This window comes from Palaemon carinicauda, chromosome 35 (assembly GCF_036898095.1).
Source record: "Palaemon carinicauda isolate YSFRI2023 chromosome 35, ASM3689809v2, whole genome shotgun sequence".
Classification (NCBI taxonomy): domain Eukaryota; kingdom Metazoa; phylum Arthropoda; class Malacostraca; order Decapoda; family Palaemonidae; genus Palaemon; species Palaemon carinicauda.
The window spans coordinates 12,453,123-12,480,660 of NC_090759.1; the positions used below are offsets into that span (position 1 = coordinate 12,453,123).

General features: G+C 47.2%; 1 protein-coding gene across 1 annotated transcript in view; it reads left to right on the plus strand.

Moving 5' to 3' along the window:
- The window catches only part of LOC137627623 (acyl-coenzyme A synthetase ACSM3, mitochondrial-like), a 247,538-nt gene that overhangs the window by 65,444 nt on the left and 154,556 nt on the right, over positions 1-27,538 (plus strand). The window contains exons 2-3 of the mRNA XM_068358720.1: positions 25,940-26,058; positions 26,239-26,375. Coding sequence (XP_068214821.1) covers positions 25,974-26,058; positions 26,239-26,375 — 222 coding nt within the window. The 5' untranslated portion in view covers positions 25,940-25,973. The remainder of the gene's footprint in view (positions 1-25,939; positions 26,059-26,238; positions 26,376-27,538) is intronic.

Here is a 27,538-nt window from a genome sequence, read left to right on the forward strand (position 1 = left end):
TCTGCAATAGGTCTTCTGCAAACACTCTTAGTTCCTCCGTTGGAAGTTGATAGAAACTGGTCGGTGGAGGGGGCCCTTTTATCCAGTTCCACCCCAGACCTTTGGAAATTATGCTGGAAGCCCAATTGTTGAACTTCCAACGGGCTCGAAAGACGTAAAGTCTCCCTCCTACCTGGAGATTTTCAATGGGCTGAGGATGGTTTGCCTCCTCTGCCTCCGCGGAATGCCTTACCTCGGTTGGAACCCTTTCCGCCACCTCTGTTGCGAAAGGCACCTCTGTCGCCAGAGCCTCTACGTTGGTAGCCTTGGAAGAAACCTTGGGACTCGTAGGTGGGGTTAAAAGCAGGGGAGGTAGCATAAGATGTCGATGCTACCTGTGCCTGAGGGACCAACACGTACTGATGTTGAGGTTGTCTCTTCGAAGAAGAAGGTTGGGGTTGTGCAAGCTGAAGAGGCTGTCTGTTCTGGGAAGAATGGAAGGGCCTCAACCTCTTCCTGCCTCGGGTCGAGGCGCCAGCTGGCTCGAACTTCCGCTTGGGGACTAGGCCCCATCTAACTTTGAGGCTCTGGTTGACCCGAGCTGCCTGAGCACAGAGTTTACCAAGTCCTCCGGGAAGAGATCCGGGCCCCAGACCGGGGCTTTGATGAGTCTATTAGGCTCATGCCTGGTGGTAGCCTCGGCTAACACGTGTCTCCGGCAACGGAATCTAGCGTTTAGAAACTCGAAAGCATCAACAAGTAAGGTCTGTAGGAGGGATTTGGTAAGAACTTTGAAGAGGGATTCCTCCTCATAGGTGTTGGCGGTCATCTCGGCTAAAGTGGCTGAATTAATAGATCTACTCAGCCTGCACCGGGCCTCGAACTCAAGGCGGATTAGTGATTCCGGGAGCTTGGGGAGGCGTTCGCTGAACTGTGTGGAAGCACAGTCAGCACTCAGTTTGCCTGCCGTGAAGGTGGCCGGGGCGTTACGCCAGCACTCGTGGTCACCTGGAAAGAGAAGGGAAGTCAAGTCTGTCTCCCGGAGCTGAGGCAGAGGCTTTTCTTCCTTGGCGGACTGATAAGCAATGTCCATGATCTTAGTGACGCATGGAGTAGGGGTTTGTTCATCAACCACAAACATGGTATAAGAACTTTTGTGGGGCGTGAGCATTGTGTTCACACCATCCCACTCGTTTAATGCCCGGACCAAGGTAGACTGGGCCTGTTCCTTGGTATAGATGACCATCTCCCTAGGGACTTTATCCAAGCGGATCAGAGCCTCTTCGGACAGACGGGCAAAGCCGGGGATGGGGAATTGGAGTCCCGGCGGGTAGAACTCATAGTCCTCGACAGGCCGGGTGCCAAAACCCTCGATGATGAGCATGCCATCTGTAAAGGGAGAATGCAGAGCCATCTTCCAGGGGTTGTTTTTGGTGAATGGAGGGAGCTTGGAAGCGTCGGGGATGGGGTATTGCTGCTGTTGTGGCAGCCCCGAACGCATGAGACATTAGGGACCCGATCTGGGAAAGAAGCTCTTTAGAAAAAGCTTTCGGGTCGAAGGGTTCCTCCGGGGCGGGAACGGGGGCTGGCGCGGATAGCGGACCATGAGAGGTCGAAGGTGCGGCGGCAGAGTCTCTGGGGACTCTAGAAGATGAAGCCTTAACCGACTTCAGGGGTTTTGAAGACTTATGAGTCTTGAGCAAAGGCCTACGGTGAGGCTTAACCTTCGGGGTAACTGGGCGGGGCTTGAAATCAGCCCCGGAGGTCACCGGAAAGCCCTGAAAAGAAGAATGAGCAGAATTAGTAGTAGAAAAAGTCGGGCTAAGGAGAGGAATCTTAGCCCGGGACCCACCTGCCTCACCTACCTCACTACCTACGTCTGGTTCATCAACAGCCATTGGTTCTATATCTAAGTTGAGGGTTGCGACGTCTTCTGTGATAGTCCCGCTCGTCTCCTCCTGGCCCGGGGCTAAGAGCAGGGACTCTATCTTCTCAATGATGGGGTCCGCCACATCCTTGGGGACCGCAGCCGATGTCTTGGCATTGGGGTAGATGAGGGAACACCATTCCTCCGAGAGAATGTAAGGCTGTTTCGCCTTTACATTGCGGGCGAACCCTACGATCCAGACCTTGAGGGTCGCCAGGGCTGAGGTCTTAGCCGGCTGGGGGCTCTGAAAGAGAATAGATTATTACTGAAGGTATGTGGTTTCCACAAGAGAAATAAAATGAGAAAGTTTATGAATCTCCTTGCGAAATAAGGTCACCAAAAATGACAGAGGTTAAGACAATGTAAGTCTAAGATTTACCGTAATTTCACTTACCGAGTCTGAGGTGAGCGTGGAAGCCAGCTTATAGCAAACGACACAATTGTCTGAGTGCCAGACGGCCAATCCATCCACCAGGATAGCACAGTGAGCATGTGACCGACAAACATCATGGCCACAGGGTTGGTGAAGGGCCGCCGAACAGGCTGTCATCGCACAGCGTACCGTCTGTAAAATAAAGATACATAAGTATCCCGTAGGTAAGCAAGAGGAGCCCGGGGGCTCCGGGAGCTTAAACTACACTGTTATAGCAGTGGGTAAAACATTCTTAAGCCGTAAGGGCGATAAAGCTAGAGGTGCCCGGGGGCTCCGGGAGCTTAAACTACACTGTTATAGCAGTGGGTAACTTATTCTTAAGCCGTATGGGCGATAAAGCTAGAGGAGCCCGGGAGCTCCGGGAGCTAATGTACACCACTATAGCAGTGGGTAAACTAATCTTAAGCCGTAAGGGCGATAAAGCACTTAATATGTAACAGCTTAATAGATAACAGAATAAGTCAATCCGTAACAATGATCATATGAGGGGGAACAGTCGAGTAAAAGAAAATATATATGTAAGATTAATCGTCAAATGGTTAGGGATATACGTTGGCTCCGGAGAGACAACTGAGAGAGCCAGGGGCTCGTATTAACCTACCGGGGTAGGCGGGACTAAGGGGAAGGGTTGCCGGGAGTCATAGACTCACCGACGGGTTCAGAACCTTAACCAAAACTCGACAAAATAACTAGGTCAGGAAGCTATGAACGGGGATCTCGTAGATAAAATCATTAACATCGAGTGGGGTCCGTGAAGTGCGGAACACCACACGGGGAGGGTGAAGGGAGGGATCCCATAATAGGTCCGTGGGGTGCGGAACCGAGAGGTAGCATCCAGGAATAATATGTTTATATATAAGACATGGAACCCAAACCATAGCAGAAATCCCTCCTGCCGACCGATGGCCAATCGGGGCGGCAGGGAGAAAACGGCTACGGTGGATACTATAACATATAGCCTCTTAAACGCTTGTGAAGGAGCCAGGCGATATCCCCGGGGAGGGGGGGGGAGAGTGAGAGGGTACGAGAGGACTCGACCCGCGAAACAAAACAGGTGACTCTAAGGCTCGAAGAGCGAGAGGCATCCCTGAAGTGGGGATGTAGGCGGGGGGAGGCTACCACGTGGACAGAGAGACCAGGCGTACCAACCTGGTCGAATAACCATGACATATGAATGATCAAAATGGAAAGACAAAATAATATAATATAATATAATATAATATAATATAATATAATATAATTGATATGGTATAAAATATAATGAGTAGGAAAGCATGCGAATAAGATAGAAAGAGAAGGAAGCAAGCGAGAGGCAGGGAGAGCCGAAACTTCCAGCGCGGGCAACATAACACAAAGTCGGTGAGGTGCCGACATAAAAATATAAAAACAAACTGCCTCGCGAGAGTCCCACTCTAACTAAAGCAACTACTAGTCGTAAATATAATGTAATGTATCGTTTATGAAAACGTAATAATGTGGAAACATAAAAAACTAGCAGTGTCCGAAGGCAAGCAGGCATGCCAACCTAACACGAACTGTGATACCGTAGTACCATGATACCGTAGTACCATAACAACTGTATCGTAATTAAAAGGATAATGAAATGCCATAACAAAATAAAATAACACGGGTTGTGAACCGTGAATTGCCCAGAAAGGTTCAAAACGAAAAACAATCAGTATGGAGGACTAATTGTAAAGCGTTAAGAACGAGAGAGAGAGGAGGTAGCCAGCCGCCATGGCAGTCCCGAAGCAGAGCCGCGAACAGTGAAAATTAAAAACTGAGATAAAATAACAACTAAGGGCAAGGCTACCTCCAAAAACTCAAAACTCATAGATCTGGTACTTAACTTTGACGGAGTGACAGTAGATTCCGACATCGTGATATAAATCCTGGGTAAATCCGGGAAAAAGCACACACCGAAAAAAGTGAACCGCTTAAAGCAAGTGCTATTAAAGGAGTGTTGTCACTGGCGTGGGTTGGACTGTTGGTAGTAGACGGTGCTAGGTCTTGAACGGCACCTCGCTGTACAGGGATATTGAGAGGAGATATCTAAATGGTGCGAGGCCTCTGGTTGTGATTAATTATCACGCCCCAGTTAATTGTACCGACACCTTATTAGGTGAGCAAGCTGGGTTCAACCTAGCATTCCTAGACTATTTTTTCTCTGGTAAATTCATAGCAAGTTTTTACCTTAGAAATGATGTTAAAGGAGCATTTCACTGGGCGGCACAGGTCTGAGCCCAGAAATGTCGTAGAGATGGCTGTCTTTCTGGCCTTTCAACAGTTCCAACAGTACTTGGCAAGTTACTGTGGTGGTGATGAGCAACAACACCACAGTAGTGGCTTACATCAACAAACAAGGAGGTACTTTTTCGCAGCAGCTATCCCATCGAGCAGTAGAGATACTGAGATGGGCCGAAATCCACTCGATACCACTATCGGCACGCTTCATTCCAGGTAAAAGGAATGTGCTCGCCGACAATCTGAGCAGAGCATCTCAGATAGTGAGTACCGAGTGGTCTTTGGATCATCTAGTAGCCAACAAATTCCTGACTTTCTGGGGTTCCCCGTCTGTTGACCTTTTCGCAACGGCCCTGAACTTCAAGCTCCCGCTGTACTGTTCCCCAGTCCCAGACCCCAAGGCTCTCTGGCAAAATGCTTTTCAACAACGGTGGGACAACATCGACGTTTACGCCTTTCCCCTGTTCGGTCTGATGAGAAGGGTACTCAACAAGACCACAACATCGGTCAATCTTTGAATAACCATCATAGCTCCGCTATGGCATCACGCGTAATGGTTCCCGGATGTTCTGCAACTCCTAACGGAGCTACCAAGAGAACTCCCTCCACGACACAATCTACTCAAACAACCACATGCCAACATCTTCCACAAAACCGTTGGTTCACTACGACTTCACGCCTGGAGACTATCCAGCATCTCTTCTCTGAGAGAGGATTTTCGCAACAAGTTGCTGTCAGGATGTCTGGGTACCTGCGAAAGTCTTCGGCAGCAGTCTTCCAGGCAAAGTGGAAAGTTTTCTGTGGTTGGTGTCGTGGAAGGGGTATCTCTCCACTCGATGCCACTATTCCAACAATAGCGCCTTTCAGTCTCGGCAGTAAAAGGCTATCGCTCAGCCATAAGTCTAGCCTTCAGGCTGAAAGGAGTGGACATTTCTTCATTGCTAGAAGTTTCTCTACTCATACGTAGTTATGAACTTACCTGCCCTCAGTTGGAAGTGAGACCTCCCCCATGGAACGTGGCTCGAGTTCTCAGGTCTCTTAAGAGACCTCCCTATGAACCATTACGCCAGGCATGAGATCGCCACCTAACCTGGAAGAATACCAGTATTCCTGCTAGCTTTGGCCTTGGCCAAGTGAGTCAGTGAACTTCACGGTCTCTCGTATGACATCGCCCATTCAAGGGGATGGCGGGAGGTAATGTTCAGCTTCGTCCCTGAGTTTATTGCTAAGACTCAGAATCCTGGAGTGGCGGATCCTGGATTCGACTCCTTCCGGATTTCTAGTCTCCGTACTGTAACACATGACCCAGACCATCTCTTACTATGCCCAGTAAGGAGCTTGAGGCTGTACCTCAAAAGAACAGCTGCAGCCCGTCCTCATGTGCCAACACTATTCGTCAGCACAGGAAGGACTAAGAGGAGGGTCACCAAGAACACCATCTCTGCATGGATTCGTAGGGTCATTGACATGGCCTTGAATCCAGACCCTCCTCCGTCACGTAGCCCTAGAGCACATGGTGTCAGGGGGATAGCTACGTCCCTGGCCTTCAAAAGAAATTTTTCAGTGACGCAGGTTCTTCAAGCTGGGGTGTGGAAACGTCAAACAACATTCACATCCCACTACCTGCAAGACGTGACCCACAGGAGACTCGATACGTTCGCTATCGGCCCTGTGGTGGCTGCACAACAGCTGGTTTAAAACCTCAAGCTCCTTATTGGACAAGTAGCAGAAGGTTGAGGGCATTGTTACCCGGTCTTAGTCTGCATGAATGAAAAGGTTTGTCTGGCCCTTATTCTTTTTTTTCATCATCCCCTCTTTTGGGGAAAGCAGCATCCTAGGTTCTCTGCAAAGCTGACCTCGAACCACTGCAGGTAAACCATGTTTCCTTGTGTTCCTAGTATTAAGCTAATACTGTCACGTCCCCATACCCTGACGAGGTGGTATTGGGAGAGTCCTAGCCTTAAGTTTCCATCTAAAGGACTGCAGGTCAACTTCCTAGGACGAGTCACACTTCAGACCTTCACACACAGCTTACGTAGGCTGCAGCCCTTGCGCAGCAAGGTTCTAGTGAGGTGCAGGGATTCATTATTGTTGAGTGCTGACACACTCAGATACTGAGTCCCCGGGCAAATCCAAAAGCCAGTACTGGCTGGGACTTACCACCCTTCATAAGGGGTGAGTCACCCATATTAAATAGCGGGGTTTGTATTTCAGTTACGGAACAAATGACAAATTCGTAGGTAATTTGTATTTTTCCTAAATATACAAACCTTAGCTATTTAATCAAACTTGCCCGCCAGTCCTATCCCCCTTTTGAAGTCCTACCTCCAAGCAAAGTGAGCTTAAGCACAGGTGTGTGAGAGGTGGGGGGTAGCAAGCTACCCTTCCCTACCCCCGCTAACTAGTGGTGTGGGTAGTAAATCCTCGTTAAAAATTAATGGCTTACCATTTCAGCTACGTCGAAAGTAATACCCCTATTATATAGCTAAGGTTTGTATAGTTAGGAAAATGAAAATTATCTACGAATTTGTCATATTTTGTGCAGCGGAGCATGAATTGTAATTGATCACAACTTCCTTTTTTCACAGGTAGCAGCGACGTAGAACACAAGGTCGCTTGCTATGGTCGCCCTGTTCGTTATCCTGCGCTCCATGTGGTAGCTCGTGAGCTGCCCACGTTGATGTTCCTCCTTCGAGGGGAACTTCTTTCTCTCTCTCGCTCGCGAGAGAGAGAGAGAGAGAGAGAGAGAGAGAGAGAGAGAGAGAGAGAGAGAGAGAGATTTTTTCTGCCTATGCTTTTTTCCCATAGAGCTAGGAGAAAGCTTTACTTAGGCTATGTCCTCTTGCGGGAGGACTTCTTTTTCGTTCGCGAGAAAGATTTTTACGCCTATGCTTTTTTCCCATAGAGCTGGGAGAAAGCTTGCCTTAGGCGATATCCTTCTTCGGGAGGACTTCTCTCTCGTTCCCGAGAGAGTTTCTTATGCCTACGCTTTTTTCCTATAGAGCTGGAGGAATGCTTGTCTTATGTGATGTCCTTCTTCGGGAGGACTTCACTCTCGTTCGCGAGAGAGATATTATTAAGCCTATGCTTTTTTCCCATAGAGCTGGGAGAAAGCTTGTCTTTGGCGATGTCCTCCTTCGGGAGGACTTCTCCCTAGTTCGCGAGAGAGATATTTTACGCCTATGCTTTATTCCCATAGAGCTGGGAGAAAGGTTGTCTTAGGCGATCTCCTTCAGGAGAACTTCCCTCTCGTTCGCAAGAAATAACTTGTAGGAGTTTGCTAATCCACCAGAAGCGGTGGCAGAGCTTTCTCCGAAGCAGGTTACCCCTTCGTGGGAACGAATCTCTCGTTCTCGAGAGAAGACCGCCTCTGGGCATCGGCGGTCCCTCGTTATGCTTATGGTTCTCCTTCAGGGGCGGAGTGAGAGTCTTATCTTAAGCGACATTCTCCTTCGGGAGAACAAACCTCTTATGCGGAGGTGTTATCTTTGAACCTGCTGGTTCTCCTTGATCCTTTGGGGTCTCGTTACGATCACCCTTTGGGCTGGCGTGATCATGAGCCTTCGGGCTCCCGTCATGTTGAACCTGCGGGTTCTCATGACAGTAGGAGTCCTTTGGGACTCCGCTCAAAACCTTCGGGTTTCAGTTACGCTGAACCTTCGGGCTCTCGTAACGATGGAAATGTTGAGCCTTCGGGATCTTGTACTATCAATCACGCTGAACTTTCGGGGTCTCATAACAGAGGAACCTCGGTTCCTCGTTATGCTGATCCTTCGGGGTCTCGTAACATTAGTTACGCAGAACCCTTGGGCTCTCGTAACTTTAGTCACTCTGACACTTCGGTGTTTTGTGACAGGGAAACTTCGGTTTCTTGTTATACTGACCCTTCAGTGTCTTGTAACATTAGTTACGCTGAACCCTTGGGCTCTCGTAACTTTAGTCACTCTGACACTTCGGTGTTTTGTGACAGGGAAACTTCGGTTTCTCGTTTCGCGGATCCTTCGGGGTCTCGTAACATCAGTTACGCCGAACCCTTGGGCTCTCGTAACTTTAGTCATTCCGACACTTCGGTGTTTAGTGACAGGGAAACTTCGGTTTCTCATTGCACTGACCCTTCGGGGACTCGCAACACAGGCTACGTTAGGCCTTTGGTCTCTCGTGCCCTTAGTTACGCTGATCCTTCGCGGTCTCGTGACAGAGAAACTTCCATTTCTCGTTTGCGCTGACCCTTCAGAGTCTCACAACGCAGTTCACGTTGAACCTTTGGGTTCTCGTGATCATAGCCATACTTATATGACAGAGTTTGCGGACTCTCGTTGTGTTGATCGTTCGCGCTCACACAACACAGGCTATCGTGAACCTTCGGGTGACCGTAGTAGTGAGTACTCTCGCCACACTGAGAGCTCTTCGTGCAAATTGGCCTGCACGACCGGCGTGCACGACCAAATTGGCGCGCACGACCAAATTGACGCGCACGACCAGATTGGCGTGCACGACCAAATTGGCGCGCACGACCAGATTGGCGTGCACGACCAAATTGGCGCGCACGACCAGATTGGCGTGCACAACCAAATTGGCGCGCACAACCGATGTGGCGCGAACAACCAATTTGGTGCACACGAATTGCTCACAGCGGATGTGGCGTGCACGAACGGATTAGAGTGCGCTACCAGATTGGCGCGCACAGCCGATCTGGCACGCACCACCAAATTGGTGCTCGCGGCCGATGTGGCGTGCACGACCAATTTGGCGCGCACGACCAAGTTGGCACGCACAGCCGATATGGCGCACACGACTGATTTGGCGCGCACGACCAAGTTGGCGCGCACAGCCAATGTGGCGCACATGACTGCACACACGACCATATTGGAGCGCACGCACGACCATATTGGCGCGCACGCATGACCATATTGGCACACACACACGACCATATTGGCACGCACGCACGACCATATTGGCGTGCACGAGCAACTTGGCGCGAACAACTCTTATAACAGAGTTTTTCAAATTCTCGTTGCACGAAGTGTTTACAATGCACAAGAGTTTTACTCTCATGACAGAGTTTTCGAACTCTCGTCCCGTGAATTGTTTGCGCCCGCCCATCGTCATCAAGAGTTTTACTCTTATGACAGAGGGATGCCTGCTGCTATAGTTAGTCAACGATAAAAATTCTTTTGGCAATAATGTTGACATTCATCCCACATACATTATTCCCGCAACCAGATTTGTTGCAAACGTCTCCTGGAGGCAGAGAATACGCATGCACTAGCGCAAATGGACAAGTACATATATGCGTGCAAGCGATCTTTCTGCCAATAAGGGCTATATACATCTTGCAATTAGAACTCCGTTCTATTAAGTTGTATATTTATATCCCTTACTGAAACCAGGTTATTCAGTACATTACTTGGCTACTTTCCAGTAACCAGACATATGGCATTTACATTCTGCTTCCTTATAGGCATTTTTTCTTTTCCCCCAATCGGAAGTCTTAGTCTCCTACAAAGGCTTTGGCTGGAAACTTCTCGTAAGAATATCTGTTCCCTAGTAGGGAACATTTAATATAAATGCTAATTTACCGATCGGAGACGGATAAGCACGAACGTTTTTGTCCTAAGAAGGAGAAACCTCCATTACGAACGTTTTCAACATTCTCCTACTGAGTTCCGGACACGACTTTTAAGTCGAACTACGCATGTATGCTTGTCATGCTCACAGTTCGGTGTTACTACTCCGTAGTAGACTTATGCTCTTTACCCACCCAACAGTAGATTGAAGATACATCTCAATCCCCTCTTTGGTTTGGTTGGATGCGTTCGGTGATTACCGTACATTTTCTCTTGTCCGGAAAGTGGTCTCTATGCAGATTCGCTATTACAACATAAGCTGTACTGATTAACTGGTTTACCATTTGGTATCAGTCTTATTCGGCCAACCACACTGGATTAGTGGCAGTTGGAGGGAGTACAGGCTGTTCCCCTTCGTTGCAAGAACGTGCAATTAGTTATACGTCTCGACATCATCTGGAGATGTGTTTATTGCTATGCACTCCCTCCCCCCTCACTGCTGGACAATCCGCGGATGATAAGTGGCAGACGAGAGCATCTGCATAGAGGCCTGTCTTCTCGTCTTCCCTCTGGATCTGATGCTCTCTTTACTGCATCAAAAGAGAGGGAGGGGGGCATATGACGCACCATTCCAGCCTCGTCCGTTGGCTCAGTTCAGAAAGGTGCCAGCATTCACCTCTCTTAGAAACCATCTAGCTGTATGAAGCCTCAGATGGACAGAGGGCAACTAGTTGCCCCCATCTGCTCTGTCATTCCTGGTACAGGAATGTGCTTGCAAAACCACCCAGATAGTGGGCTCCTAGTGTCGTGGAATCATCTTGCATCCAAACAAAGTCTTAACTTTGTGAGGTCTCTGACTGTGGTTATGCTCTCAGCGGCCCTGATCTTCAGGCTCCCACTTGACCGTTCCCCAGTCCCAGAACACCAGGCCCTCAAACAAGATGTATTCCAAGATCGGTGGGGCGACCTAGAGGTGTGCTTTGTTTTTTTTTTCCCCCCATTTGGTCTGGTGAAAATAGTCCTCAGCCAAGTCAGGATAAGCAAGATCTTGTCAATGACTCCAATAGCTTCGCTATGGTATCCCACAGAATGGTTCCCAGACCTTCTGCAGCCCCTGAAGGAGTTCCAATAGCTTCAGTATTTCAACCCGCAGAACGGTTCCCGGACCTTCTACAGCTCCCGACGGAATTCCGAGGGATCTTCCTCCACGGCACGATCTTCCAAGCAGCCACATGCTAACACTTTCCTAAGCCGTAGTTTTGCTTCGACTTTACGCCTGGAACGATCTTATACCATCCCTCTCAGAGAGGCCTTTCACAACAAGTTACGGAAAAGATATCTAGGCACCTCAGACAATTTTCAGTGTCGATCTTCCAGGCGAAGTGTTCGGTGCTTTGTGACTGATGTTGTGGAAGGGGATTTTCTCCCATCGATGCCTTTACTTATACAAGTTTGAGATAACTTGTCCGCCGTTGGATCTCAACCTCCTCTTGGAAACGCGTTTCGGGTCCTTCAGTCTCTGAAGGCCCCTCTCTACGAACCATATGCCCGGCAGAAAACGCTTCCTTACACGGAAGACGGCCTTTCTACTCACATGGGCTTTTGACCAAGAGAGTTAGTGTGTTGTATGATCCATCTTCTGATGTCTCCTACCTTAAGAGACAGGGAGAAGTAATCCTCAGCGGCATCCCTGAGTGGATTGCCAAGACTTAAAATCCGAGTGTGCTGTACCCTAGGTGCAGCCCATTTCGAATAAAGAGTCTTCGTTTGGTAACCGAAACCCATCAACTGGGGTTTTACCCAGTGAGGAGTCTGTGGGGTTACCTTAAAAGAACGATACCAGCTCCCCCCCCCCCCCGTGTGTCGGCAGTGTTGACCAGCACGGGGAAGGTCAAGATGAGGACCTCAAGGATTTCCTTCCCCTCTGGGATCGGAAGGCAATTGAGGTTACTCTCAATCTAGACTCTCCTCCATCCTAAGACCCAGAGCTCGTAACGTCAGTGGCGTTGCTACGTCCCTAGCGTTCAAGAAACTACTCTGTGGCGCAGATACTTTAAGTGGGCATTTGGAAGCGTCAATCGACCTTCACGGCCCACTACCTGCAAAGACGTAACCCACAAGAACATGGAGACCTTTTCCATCGGTCCTGTGGTGGTCGCACAACAAATGGTCTAAACACCTCAGGCTCCTTGATGGACAAGTAGCAGAGGGTTGAGGGCTGAGGCTACCCAGATTAGTCTGGGGTGAATGAGTAAGAATGCCTGGCTCCTTGCTTTCTTTCACCTTCTCCCCTCTGGGGAAAACAGCTCCGCAAGCCTCAGCATAGCTGACCTTACCTCGCTGCAGGTAAGACCCATTTCCCTTGTGCCTGCTAAGTATAGAAGAATACCTTATGTCCCCAATACCTTTTTGAGGGAGGGTATTGGGAAAGTCTTTAAGAACAATAGGTTTTTTACTCGAGTTCCTATGTTAAAGACAAGCCACACTGTTAGTTCCACTCACACACAAGCTTGTGCAGGCCGCTATCAGTGCATGACCTCATATCGGCACTTGATTTTAGCGAGGGTAGGGTCCCTTCTACTATCAATCACAGATCAAAATAGAGAGGACCCAGGGTCATGACCAATGCCAGTTGGTGAGGACTTCCTCCCGCCTAAGAGTAAGTCACCCTATAAATAGCGGAGGGTTTGTATCTACACCGGAACAAATAACAAATTTGTAAGTAATTTGTATTTTTCCTAGTATACAAACCTGGAGCTATTTATACAAATTGGCCCACCACCCTGTCCCCTGAGAAGACCTGCCATAAAGCAAAGTGGTTACTCAGCTGAGAGGTGTGAGTGAGTGGGGTAGCCAGTGTACCCCACCTCCCACCCGCTAACTAGCGGATGGGGTAGTTATCCCTCACTAAAATTATCATGGCTCGTCTTTCAGTTGCGCCGAAAGTATACCCTATAAATAGCTCCAGGTTTGTATACTAGGAAAAATACAAATTACTTACAAATTTGTTATTTTAAACACAAGACTTACCTGGTGGTTATATATATAGCTTACGTCCCTGACGTCACGGCAGAAAAATTCAAAACTTGCGCCAATCGCCGATTGGATAGCCAGGTGTGCTACCCATGCGCCCCCGGTGAGGTACCCAGAAACCATTCCCTTGGTATTCATATCTTCCCTGCCGGCGCTAGCGGTAACATTGGTTGGATATTCTCCTCGCATTTTGACTGATTATTGCTATCCCTTTGGTGAAGTACAATAATTCTGGTTTTTTGACTCGCTTGATTGATTTTTCGATTTGAATACTTTAGTTATATGTTTGGATATTGATTTTTTTACCCTTGCTTGTATTTGATCTATCTGTCAAAGTTCAAAATGGCTACCCCCTCTAGTGGTTTTAAGGTGTGTGCTAGTGGGTGTAAGACCTGTTTATCAAAGGCCTCCATTGATCCTCATTCATTATGCATTAAATGTAGGGGTAAAGTTTGTAAACTTGATGATAGGTGTGACGAATGCCTTATTTTGTCTGATCATGAGGGGCTTAATTTCGATCGTTATATTCGTAAGTTAGCTAAAGATAGGGTAAGACGTAGTTCTTCTCTTTCTTCTAAAGATTCCTCTTCCTATGTCACTGTTCCTATTCCTTCTCCTGTAGTGGTAGTTCTAGATCCCGCTACGAGTACCATTAATGAACCAACACTTAAAGATATGATGTTGGCTATCCAGGCGTTGGGTACGAAGGTAGAGTCTATCGCTGCGGATAGAACGCAGTTAATGGCTGATATTAAACAGCTAAAAAGTCAGTGTTAAAGGTACAGTGAGTGTTATTAGTGTTGTGGAGGGTATGCCTGCTCGGTCTTGTCGTTCTCCCAGTCCTGGACCTCTTCCAAGCTCTCCAACCCCTGGGAGAAGGAATGTCGAAAGACGAAAGGAAACGAGAGGCATTACTTCACGAGCAGACGTTCCCTCGAGCGTTCCTGTTGATTTTTCTCAGGACGTTCGCTCTTACCATAGTAAAGGTGAAGTTAAAAAGTTTGGCTCATCATCAGAGGATGATTTTCCTAAAATAGGTTGTAGTCAAACTTCTAGACCTCTTAAGAGGAAATTTGACCAACGTCCTTCCAGGACATCGCAAGCAGGCTGTAGTCATTGGAACAGTCCTGAACGCTTTTCGTCTGAAGGAAGCTCGCCCTCCAAGCGGCCTGCTAGGACATTAGTTGAAAATAGTCCTGCTGTTGAGCAATTATCCGAACTGGCCGTAACATCGTTTCATGCTCCTTCGCCTCCTTCAGATTGGATCTCACCCGCTGTTCGCTCTAAGCGGTCCTTGAGCGGTGGAGAGGAAGAACTTGCGATTAGTGTTTCGCAAGATTCTAATTTTAAAATGTTGCAAGAAATGCAGCAGGAGCTTTCATCTTTTATGAAAGGCTACCAACCTAATTAATCCTCCTCCCTTAACACTAAGCGGTGCAAGCCGGAGAGTCGGCGAACGCTTGGTGATAAAGTTTCTAAACCCGTTGAGTGTGCGGCTACGCACAGAGATGATCGAGAAAGTAAACGTTCTTCACGAAAGGCTGATCTCTCAGGCTTTCAGGAAGTCGAGCGTACTCCTAATCGAGCTGCTGTTCATGCGCTTAGCAGTGATTGTGATTGTTCTGCTGAAAGTGCTTTCAAGCATTCAGCGAGGCGTGATGTCGAGCGTGTAGAGCGTGACCTCAAGCGTCCTCACATCAAGCGGTCAGAGCGCAAGCATCCTCCCATCGAGCGTTCAGCTGAACGCGAGCGTGACGCCAGGCGTCCTCTCATCGAGCATTCATCGGAACGCAAGCGTTCTTACATTGAATGCCCTCTTGTATGCGATACGGAACAACAAACATCCAGACAGGACTTTGGACATAATGCAACGGTTCTTAACTCTGATCGCGCGGATCGCGAGCGTTCTGAGGAGCGGCGAGACTTGTTATCAGAGGAAGAAGCTGATATTCCTCTTTCGCCTTCCAAATCCTTTGAGGAGTTATCTGAGGATGAGGACTCTTAAGTCTTTTCGTCATTCGGTAGACTTAAAAAAGCTGATGAAGATTTTTCATGTTGAGTTCCCAGAGTCTTTTATTCCTGTGGCTCCACGATTGCCTCCTTCAGAGTTTACTCTAGGGAAACCTAAGAAAAAGTCTCTGTTCACTAAAATGATGCTCTCTCGTTCATCTAAAAGAGCACTTAAATTAATGGGAGACTGGATGGGTGCCAAGAAAGAGCAAGGGAAAGCGGCCTTCACATTTCCCCCTAATAGGTTGGCTTCTAGGTCTAGTGTTTGGTACGATACGGGAGAGGTTCTCGGCTTGGGAGTTCCTGCCTCTGCCCAAGGAGATTTCTCAAGCTTGGTAGACACTCCTCGTAGATCGGCTATGAAGAAGACTAAGTTGTTTTGGTCTACCTCTGAATTAGACCATTTACTCAAAGGTGTTTTCAGAGCCTTCAAGGTATTTAATTTCCTTGATTTGACTCTGGGGGCCTTGGGCAAAAAGATGACTACACTCAAGGAAGGAGACTCTTCGAACCTAATCCACGTCCTATCCTGCATGGATAAGGCGTTGCAAGACGGGGCTAATGAGTTAGCTGCAATTTTTACAGCAGGAATTCTCAAAAAAGAGAGCCCAATTGTGTTCGTTTCTGTCTGTGGGGGTTTCATCCTTTCAGAAATCCGAATTATTGTATGCTCCACTGTCGTCATCTCTGTTCCCACAAGACCTTATTAGGGAGATTTCTTCTTCGTTAACTCAGAAGGCCACTCAAGACATGGTCTCGAAGACGGCAAGGGAAGTGTTGCCACCTTCTTTCGTTAGCCACAAACCTAAAGAGGTTGCTCCTTTTCAAAAGTTTTCTCAGCCTTTTCGAGGAAAACCTTGGTAACTTCAGATCAGATGGAAGGGGGACTAAGAAAAGAGTAGCAAGAACAGGGCGCAGAGTTTGACTGCTTTCGCCTTCACGCAGTAGGAGCCAGACTAAACATCTGCTGGCAAGTGTGAGAGAAGAGGGGTGCAGATCCTTGGTCAGTCCAACTTCTAAGGAAGGGCTACAGGATCCCTTTTATAAATCAACCCCCTCTAAGGTTAACTCCTGTGGATCTCTCTCCCAGGTACAGGGAGGAATTAAAGAGGCAAGCATTACAGCTACAAGTGTCTCTCATGCTGGAGAAGGGAGCTGTAGAGAAAGTACAAGACTGGAAGTCACCAGGCTTTTACAACCTCCTTTTCCTAGTTTCCAAGAACTCGGGGCGATGGCGTCCAGTTCTGGATGTAAGTGCTCTCAACAACTTCATCCAGACAAGAAAGTTCTCAATGGAAATGACGAAGTCGGTGCTTGCAGCGGTAAAGAAAGGCGACTGGATGGTATCACTGGACCTTCAGGATGCTTATTTCCATATCCCAATTCATCCAAAGTTCAAGCACTTTCTGAGATTCGTTTTCCGAGGAGAAGTCTTTCAGTTTCGAGCCCTGTGTTTCGGCCTCAACACCGCCCCACAGGTCTTTACGAGACTTATGCTCAATGTAGCAAGGATGCTCCACTCAAAGGGCATCAGAGCCTCCCTGTACCTGGATGATTGGCTTTTAAGAGCCCACTCTCAAGATCGCTGCCTGAAGGATCTTCAGACAACTTTGAAGTTGATGGAAGAATTGGGTCTTCTAGTCAACAAAGACAAATCTTCATTGATACCTTCTCAAGAGATTATATATTTAGGAGTGATGATTCGGAGTCAGGTTTTTCGGGCTTTTTCGTCTCCCTTAAGGACGGAGCAAGCCCTTCAGAAGATACGTGCGTTTCTAGGAGAGCAGAGGTGTCCTGCGAGGAGGTGGATGAGTCTGTTGGGAATTCTCTCCTCTTTGGAACAGTTCATCTCTCTGGGAAGGCTGAACCTTTGACCACTCCAATTTCACCTCAACTCTTGCTGAAACAAGGAGAAGGATTTGGAGAAGGTGTGTGTTCCGATCACGGAGTCAATGAGACACTGTCTTCAGTGGTGGAACGACCCGATCAAATTTCAAGAAGGTTGCTCATTAGAACTGAAAAGCCCAGACCTAGTGTTGTGTTCCGATGCCTCGAACTCGGGGTGGGGGGCAACACTGTGGAATGTGGAAAGATCAGGGGTGTGGACGGAGATTCAGAAGTCTTTCCACATAAATCAAAAGGAGCTGCTTGCAGTTCTTTTGGTCTCGAAGAGCTTCGAAGGGTCAGTGCGAAACAAGGTGATTCAAGTCAATGCAGACAACACCACGGCATTGGCCTACATTGCCAAATAAGGAGGAACACACTCGATTTCCCTTTGCGAGACGGCGAGAGAGCTGCTCATCTGGGCAAAGGAAGGACAGGTGACCTTACTTACAAGGTTCATCCAGGGGGAAAGGAATGTTTTGGCAGACGATCTCGGCAGGAAAGGACAAGTCCTATCCACGGAGTGGACTCTACACCTAGAGGTGTGCAAGAGTCTGTGTAAACTTTGGGGTCACCCTTGTATAGAGACATATTGCTCCCCAGTGCCAGATCTCGAGGCAGTACACACAGACGCGTTCCTGCTAGATTGGGCAAATCTAGATGTGTACACTTTTCCTCTGTTCAAGATCCTGTACAAAGTTCTTCAAAAGTTTGTGACAAGTGAAGGGACCAGAATGACCTTGATAGCCCCCCTCTGGCCCTCAAGAGAATGGTTCACAGAGGTACTGGAATGGATGATGGATACTCCCAGAAGCCTCCCTTTGCGAGTAGATTTACTCAAACAGTCCCACTTGGTAAGACACCATCAAAATCTCCAAAGTCTTCGACTAACTGCCTTCAGACTATCGAAAGACTCACAAGAGCTAGAGGCTGTTCGAAGGAGGCAGCTAGGGCGATGGCAAGAGCTAGGAGGTCTTCAACCATCAGAGTCTATCAATCCAAGTGGGAAGTTTTCAGGGAATGGTGCAGGGTCAACTCTGTTTCCTCTTCCAGTACCTCTGTAGCTCAGATTGCTGATTTTCTTTTATTCTTGAGAAAGAAACGAAGTTTTTCTATGTCAACTATCAAGGGATACAGGAGTATGTTGACGACTGTGTTCAGGCACAGGAACCTGGACCTTTCAAATAATAAGGATCTGCAAGAACTAATTAAATCCTTTGAGACAACAAAACAACAACACCAGAATTCACCAGCTTGGAAACTGGATGTTGTGTTAAAATTTGTGATGAGTGACAGGTTTGAACCCCTGCACTCTACATCTATGAAGGACCTCACGATGAAAACCCTTTTCTTGGTTAGTCTGGCAACAGCCAAGAGGGTTAGTGAAGTCCATGCTTTTAGTAGAAATGTGGGTTTCCAGGACGGTAAAGCGATCTGCTCATTACAATTGGGTTTTCTCGCTAAGAACGAGCGCCCTTCCCAACCTTGGCCTAAGGCTTTTCAGATTTCGCACCTGGCGGACGTGGTTGGAAATGAGCTAGAGAGAGTTTTATGTCCAGTAAGGGCCCTCAAGTTTTACTTAGAACAAAGACTTTAAGAGGCAAGTCGGAAGCACTGTGGCTCTGTCTTACTTTATTAGACTTCTAATTAAAGAGGCTCATTCTCACTGCAGTGAGACAGATTTTAGTCTTTTGAAAGTAAAGACTCATGAAGTAAGAGCAGTGGCAACTTCAGTGGCATTCAAGCAAAATCGTTCCTTGCAAAGCATTATGGACACAATCATCTGGAGAAGCAAATCTGTGTTCGCCTCACACTATTTGAAAAATGTTCAGACTATATATGATGACCGATATACTCTGGGACCGTTTGTAGTAGCGAGTACAGTAGTGGGAGAAGGATCCGCCACTACTTTCCCATAATCCTAATACCTTTTCTTTCTCTTGGAACTTTTATTTGGTGTTTTTTTGGTTGTCTTGTGGAGATTGCGACAGTCTTCCGCAATCATTGATTTGTCAGGTGGTCTTTTTTGTTCCTTGAGAGCACCCTGGAATGGGTATTAGAGGAGCTCTGTCACAAAGAGGTGTGATCACCGGTTAGTAGCTCCTAGGGATTTTCAGCCCCCTGAGAGGACTGCTGGATCTCATAAGGATAGCAGACATAATGGCAGAGTATCATTGAAGTCAGCTTCCTTATCAGGTACGAAACCCTTAAGTTTGTTTTGTATTTTAGAAACTCTTAAACATAATTCCAACTACTGTATATTGGCTGTCTCTAACCCTCCACCAAAGGTGTTAATCAGCTATATATATAACCACCAGGTAAGTCTTGTGTTTAAAAATGTTATTTTTATTATAAAATAAATTTTTGAACATACTAACCTGTTGGTTATATATAATTAAAATCCCCCCTCCTCCCCTCTAGAGACTAGAGGCATGGAAGATGTGAATACCGAGGGAATGGTTTCTGGGTACCTCACCAGGGGCGCATGGGTAGCACACCTGGCTATCCAATCGGCGATTGGCGCAAGTTATGAATTTCTCTGCCGTGAGGTCAGGGACATAAGCTATATATATAACCACCAGGTAAGTATGTTCAAAAATTTATTTTATAATGAAAATAACATTTTTCCAGCAATGCGCCTTCCTCATGCGCCCTTACCAATGCTTTCTGTGCAGCGCTCTCCTACTCATCAGCGCGCTTGCACTCGTGCAACGCCTTCAGCTGCGCTGGTGCGCTCACCGACAGCTCGTCAGTGTTCACCAGCTCGCCATCACTCTCTAGCGCGTCAACGCTCTCCAGCCTGTCAAGGCTCTCCAGTGCGTCAGCGCTCTCCAGCGCTCAAGCGATCTCCTGCTTGCCAGCGCTCTGTAGCGCATCCGCGCTCTCTAGTACCTAAGTGTTTTTCAGCTCTCCAGCACTTCCCAGCACACCAACGCTCTCCAGCACAACGACACTCACCAGCACAGTACATCAGTGCTCTACTCTGAACCAGTGCTCTCTAGCTCTCCAGCGCTCTCCTGCGCGCCATTGCTCTCCTACGTGTCAGTGCTCTCCTGCGTGCCAGCGGTCTCCTGCATATCAGCGCTCTCCAGCGTGCCAGCGCTCTCCAGCGTGCCAGCGCTCTCCAGCTCGCCAGCACTCTCCTGTGCGTTAGCGTTCTTCAGCTTGCCAGCGCTCACTTACACGCCCGCGGTCACTTGTGCACCTGCATTATCCTGCACCTTAGCGCTCCCCAGCTCGCCAGCACTCTCCTGTGCTTCAGCGTTCCCGGGGTCGCCAGCACTCTCTAACGCGCCAGTACTTTCCTGCGCACCAGCGCTCTCCTGCATGCCAAAATTCATGAGCATAGCATCTCAAATAGTTAGTACCGAGTGGTCTTTGGATTACCTAGTAGCCAACAAAGTCCGGACTTTGTGTGGTTCTCTGACTGTGGATCTCTTTGTAACGACCCTGAACTTCAGGCTCCCGTTGTACTGCTCCTCAGTCACAGACCCCTGTGCTCTATTGCAAGATGCAGTCCAACAACTGTGGGACAACGTCGACGTCTACGCCTTTCCCCCATTCTGTCAGATGAGGAGGGTACTCAACAAGGCCAGAACATTGGTTGACCTTTCAATGACTCTCGGAATAGTTTCCGGACCTTCTGCAACTCCTGACGGAGTCTCCAAGAGAACTTCCTCCACAACACAATCTATTCAGACAACCACATACTAACATCTTCCACAAAGCTGTAGCGTTTGGAACTTACCTGTTCTCAGTCGTAAGTGAGACCTCCCTTGTGGAACATGGTTCTAGTTCTCAGGTCTCTGAAGAGACGTCCCTATGAACCACTACGCCAGACAACAAATCAGCAACTGACTTGGAAGACGGTGTTCCCTCTAGCTTTGGCTCCGGCCAAACAAGTCGGTAAACTTCATGGTCTCTCATACGACATCGCCCATTCAAGGGGATGGGGAGAGATAACTTTCAGCTTCATCCCTGAGTTTGTTGCCAGGACTCAGAATTCGAAATTGGTGGATCCCCATATTCGACTCCTTCCAGATTTTGAGTCTCTGCTACGTAACAGATGACCCTGATCATCTCTTATCCTGCCCAGTACGGAGTTTTAAGCCTTACCTCAAGAGAACAGCCGCAGCCCGTCCTTGTGTGCCCGCACTTTCGTCAGCACAGAGAGGAACAAGAGGAAGGTCACCAAGAACACCATCTCTGCTTGGATTCGCAAGGTCATAGACCATGCCCTGAATTCGGACCCTCCTCTTTCATGTCGTCCGTGAGCCCACGAAGTCAGGGGCGTAGCTACATCCCTGGCCTTCAAGAGAATCTTCTCAGTGATGCAGGTTCTACAGGCTGGGGTGTGGAAATGTCAAAATACATTCACAGCCCACTACCTGCAAGACGTGACCCACAGGAAGCTCGACACGTTCTCTATTGGCTCTGTGGTGGCTGCACAACAGCTGGAATTATACCCCATGCTCCCTATTGAACAAGTAGCAGAAGGTGGAGGGCAATGTTACCTAGTTTTAGTCTGCATGAATGAAAAGGTTTAACTGGCTCTTATTCTTTTCATCCTCCCCTTTCTTTGGGAAAGCAGCATCCTAGGTTCTCTGCAGAAGCTGACCTCAAACCACTGCAAGTAAACCATGCTTCCTTGTGTACCTAGTACATATACAGTATTAAGTTAATACTGTTGCGTCTCCATATCCTGGGTAGGTGGTATATTGGGAAAGTCTTGGTTACCACAGTTTTTCCTACAAAGACTGAAAAAATTTTTACTTGGGCTGTCACATTATTAAATATCTCAACACACACCTTGTGTAGGCCGCATACCTTGCGTACCAAGGTATAGCGAGGTGTAGGAACTCCTTATTTTTGGTACATACCTATTCAAAGCAAGGAGCCCCCGGGTAGCCAAAAAGCCAGTTTGGCAGGGACATCGACCCTCCTAACGAGTAAGTCACCCCTAATAAATAGCGTAGGTTTGTATTCCAGTCACGGAACAAATGACAAATTTGTAGATAATTTGTACTTTTCCTAACGATACAAATCTTTAGCTACCAGTAATTATACAAACTTAACCTACCAACCCTATCCCCTTTAAGTCCTACCTCCAAGTAAAGTGAGTTAAATTGCAGGTGTGTAAGTGGGAGTGTAGCCAGCTACTGCTGCTAAATAGCTGAAAAGGTACAGAGTTAACCCTCACTGAATTTTAATGGCTTGTCCTTTCAGCTTCGCCGAAAGTAATACCCCTAATAAATAGCTAAAGGTTTGTATCGTTAGGAAAAATACAAATTATCTCCAATTTTGTCATTTTTGCTGGACTGCGTGTTTCATTACAGTATCTCTGAGCTTTTACAGAGTTTTTTTCTTATAGAAGTCCCCAGTATTCGTCCTCTCCTCCTGGAACAAGTTGGTTCTTCAAACTCTGTTTGGCAAGGAGACGGCATATACTATCATACAAGCAGTTAGTCCACAGAACTTCGTACAACCACTAGGACTCATACTCCTGGATACTAGGACATCCATTATCAAGGAAGTATCTACTATCATACAGACATACTGTACCAGGTTAAGGTGCGGTGCTTTGGTTTCGACAGCACCTCAGGTTATTACGAGTTTTTACCCTAGTGTCAACCTGGACATACATGATCGGCATTAGTCTCTGAAGATTTCGGGAGCACTGGCTGATTCTAAATGTCTTGGTGGCTTTCCCTCATCATCACCAAGACAACTCCTTGAGTTTACCACTATATGAGGATTTAAGTAAATCTCGAGAGATATCCCTGCTTCCTTATCAGAGACGAGTGTTCGTAGGCATGATCGTCGTCATCAGCCTGCAGAACTTTTCCTCAGAACAACGAGGTCCAAGGCAGAATAAAGTGGTAAATCTCTTGCGTCTACGAGACCAGCAGGGGTTGATTCGTTGAACCCACATCAGACTCCTTCAAATTCAACCTCTTCAGTGGCAGCCAGATCCCAGATGGCTCAGCATGAGGGATCTCCTTCTTCTCTGGTCTCTATGGGATCCGGGTAGAAGGCGGACCTGAGAAGATGGGTGACAGACAAGAATCTTCGCTGAGGCCTTGTCCTCCTCGTCCATTTCCTCAGCTTTGATACTCCTTTCAAACACATCAAAATGGGGGACCCCGTGCTGTACCACATGGCCTCCGGACTCTGGTCAGAGTCCAAATGATACCATTATACAAATCTCCTAGAGATAAGGGTAGCCTTCCTAGCCCTAAAGTAGATACATCAGTTTCTGGGGGCTCACTCGGTGGTTTTGGCAAGCGACAACAATACGTTAGTGGCTTATTTAGAACAAACAGGGTAGTACCTTTTTTGCAGCACCTTTGTTTTCTAGCATAGGGATACTAAAATGGGCAGAAGACAACTCTGTCTCCCTATCAGCTCAATTCATTCTGGACAATAGTAATGTGCTCACAGTCATCTGCGTAGAGCTACTTAGATAGTGGCCTCTGCGTGGTCTTCGAATTATCCAGTAGCCTACAAAGTCCTGACTTCAATTGGTTCCCCGACAATGGATCTCTTTGCGAAGTTTTTGAACAACAGGCTCCAGTTACTGTTCACCAGTCCTGGATTCCCATGCTCTACGGCAGGATGTATTCAGCAATGGTGGATCAACATATGCGTTTTAGCTGTTCCCCCATGCTGGTTTATGACAAGGATGTTTAAAAAGGCAAGATCATATGCAACCTAGCAATGACCCTCTTAGCTCTGCTTTGCATTTGCAGAATGGTTTCCATACCTTATTTAGCTGCTGACAGAAGTCCTGAGAAACTCCTTCCACGACACGATCTACTTAGAAAGCCACATAGGAACATCTTCCATGGAGCCGTAGGTCCCGTACGTCTTCATGCCTAGACACTTTCCGACATCTCCTTATACGGAAATTGCGAAAGGATGTTCTGGATACCATTGGAATTCTCCAGGTGCTGGCTTAGAGGCTAGTGGACTTCCTTTGGTGGTTGGTGTCATGGACGGGGTATCTCCCCCTCACTGTCCCTTCCAGCATTGCAGTTTGCTTGGATACCTTCTGATGGAAAAATCTCTTGGTCTCGGCGGTGAAAGACTACCGCTCCCCCCTTGAACCTCACCTTCAGGCCATCAGGAATTAACCTTTCCTCTGTGACGGTATTGTTTTTCTTCATACGGCATTTTGAGTCTACCAGCTCCCAGGTGGAAGTTATGCCTCCTCCATGGTCTACAGTTTGTGCTCTTCGGTCCCTGAAGGGTGCCCCCTACTACCCAGGATGCCAAGCAGCAGATCTTCCCCTGACCTTGAAGACAGGTTTCCCGCTTGTGTTTGCTTCGGCTAAGAGGGTCGGAGAATTCCAGGGTCGGCCTATGACATCTCTCATTCACGGTGATGAGGAACGTAATACTTTACTCCATTCCTGGTAGCATCGGATCCCAGATTGTCAGATTGGGAGCCCTTTGTAGCATGACCAATGATCCACACGGTCAGCACTCTTCGTCAACTCGAGGAAGGTTAAGAGAAGGATCGCCAAGAACACATTCTTGGCTTGGATTCACAAGGTCATAGACCGAGCATTGAATCCTGATTCTTCTGCTCAATAGAGGAGACTTAGAACTCATTTTGATAGGAGTACATCCCTAGCATTTAAGAATTACTCTGTGACACAGGCCTTGTAGGCGGGCTTGACGAAGTGTCAAACGACCTTCACTGCCCACTTACTGCAAGACGTGACCTCACAGGAACATGTGGAGACTATACTATAAATGATTTAAACACCTCAGGCTCCTTGATGGACAAGTAGCAGATGTTGAAGGGCAGAGTCAAGTCTGGGATGAATGATAAAGAATGACTGGCCCTTTCTTTCGTTCAACTTTCCTCTTTGGGCGGAACAGCTAGCCTCTGCTGTCTGCACGCCGTCAATGACCTTAGATGCCAGGATGCCAGAAAACTTTAACAATCAATCCGCTATCTGCAGGTAAAACCATTTCCTTTGTGTAACCTGGCATAGAGTTATATACATGTTACTTCCCATACCCCCTGGCGAGGTGGGATTGGATAATGTCTATGGTTGATTCAAAGGACTCCTACATTCTGAGAATTAGGCTATATCCCTATAAATAGCTCAAGGTTTATATCATTAGGAAAACTACAAATTACTTTCAAATTAATCTTATTTAAAGTAATTTGTATTTTTCCTAACGATACAAACCTGGAGCTCTTTATACAAATATGGCCCATCATCATCTATTCCCCTGCATGTCCTGCCTGCAATCAAAGGTGACAAGACAACACTGGTGTGTGTGTGAGCAGGGTAGCTGATACTTTCCCCCTACTCCCCAGCTAACTAGCAGTGGGGTAGTTACACCTTGCTTAAAGTCTTATGGCTAGTCTTCCAGCTTTGCTGAAAGTATTTTTCTTAATAAAGAGCTCAAGGTTTGTATTGGTAGGAAGAATACAAATTACATTAAATTTGCCATTTTTCCTAGCTATACAAACCTATATCATTTAAGTTTTATTATCTGCCACATCCATCCAAGAGGTCCTGACCAGAGTTAGTGTTGGATATCGGCCACAAGCACCAGCACATACTAGCCCACATAGAGGGTCAGTGGTGCAACAATACCAAGTTGCCTGACCTTTTGATAATACTTCATCTGGTTGTAACAGGTTATGCCAGAGCCACCCTTATTAAATGACTCGTGTTGCTACAGATTAAATAGGACACCATCTTTTTACAGTACACATCCTATACATAATACTGTGCCAGTACTATACTGCTCTCTCCCACATCTCTAGTCGTTCTGACCACTTCATAAATGCCTTAATGTGTAAGAGCATGAATGAAATTTAATAATATTTATTTGCAGGATATAAACGCAAAAGTTATTGAACCATTTCGGTATGCTGTTTTGGCACACTTACTCATTCAGATGTTTCGTACCCAACTTGCAGCATTCAGCATTACGTCGGAGAACTTTATATGTTGGTAAGTTTGACCTTATGAAGTAAACTTGGAAAGTAAACCAAAGATATGTTAAAGATAATTTCTTTTTAAAGTACAATAGTTCATTTGCACTGTAACTGAGAGGTGTTTGAAATTTTATTTGTTATGAATTAGATGAAATACAATTTTTTATCAACTACATATCTGAACTGTATTTTATAGGTCAAAGATGGCAGTGTTGTCGAGAGAGTGACCATGACAGGTATGAGAAAATCAAGGAAGGAATTGAGCTTCAGATGAAAGTTCCTGAACATTTCAACTTTGCAAAGGATGTAATTGAGAGATGGGCAAAGCAAAAGGTTAGTTGGATAGTAAAACCTTTAGAAACTACTTTAGAAAAAGAAAAAGAAACTTGGGAACTACTCTATGTGTTATAAGAACAACTCATTTGAATATGAAGACTTCAATAAGAGGAGTAAGTTTTTGCACATTTTAAGAAGGAAATTCTTTTATTGTAGTCATAAATTCTGTGAAAAAAAATAAAGGTGTGTATGTACAGTAACTTTTATGAAGGTGTAATTGTTCCGTAACTGGAATACAAACCTATGCTATTTATTAGGGGTACTACTTTCGGCGAAGCTGAAAGGATGAGCCATTAAAATTTAGCGAGGATTAACTACCCATCCCGCTAGTTAGTGGTGGATGGGGGAGTTAGCTAGCTACCCCCTTCACTCACACACCTGTGACTGAGCTCACTTTGCTTTTGACTCGTATGGAGAACTGTCGTTGCCGCTCTTCCTCTTCGCATTTATTGGACTACCATTAATTCTGTTTATGCATTTTCTTTTCAGTCTTTGTGTGTGTTGACGTCTTCCTGCAACCATGCGTATCTGCCCTAGTCCTGAGAGCCGCACCTGTGGTACTTTTATGTCCGCTGAGGACACGGATCCACACAGCCTGTGCCCGGTCTGCAGGGGTCAATGGTGGGATGAGTTGAACAAGTGTAATGAGTATTGAGAGGGGTTTGCCTCCCAGTGGGAAAGGTTTAGGCGACTGCGTAAAAAGAAGTCTAGGCAGGACTCTTCTAAGAAGAAGGAACCCAAGGCTTTTTCTTCCGCTTCTCGACCTTCCTTCAAAGCTCCTGTTCGTTCGGCCTCCTCCTGGGACAATTAAGCAGTAGCGTATGCTGCTTATCTCCTGGATAACCTCAGTCTTCGAGAGACGGTGTCGCTTCCCCTAGCAAAGTGGCCCCGTCTCTCCCACCAGGGCGGTCCATGTCTCTTTCTCCATTGTTTCAGGTTTGGCTGTTCTTGGGATAACCAGGTCGGCCCTCCAAGGAAGCCCTGCTGCAGCTGCTGCACCGGGGTACTAGCTTTTAGCGTTCGTCGACGTCGGAGGTGGATCCTTTATCTCTTGTTTGCCAACATTCCTGCCTCTTCTACCTCTTCCGCCGTTGCTGAAGACTGCTCTTCCCCCCTTGCTGAGCATCCTTCGTGGGGGGTGGGAGCAAAGCCCTAGGAAT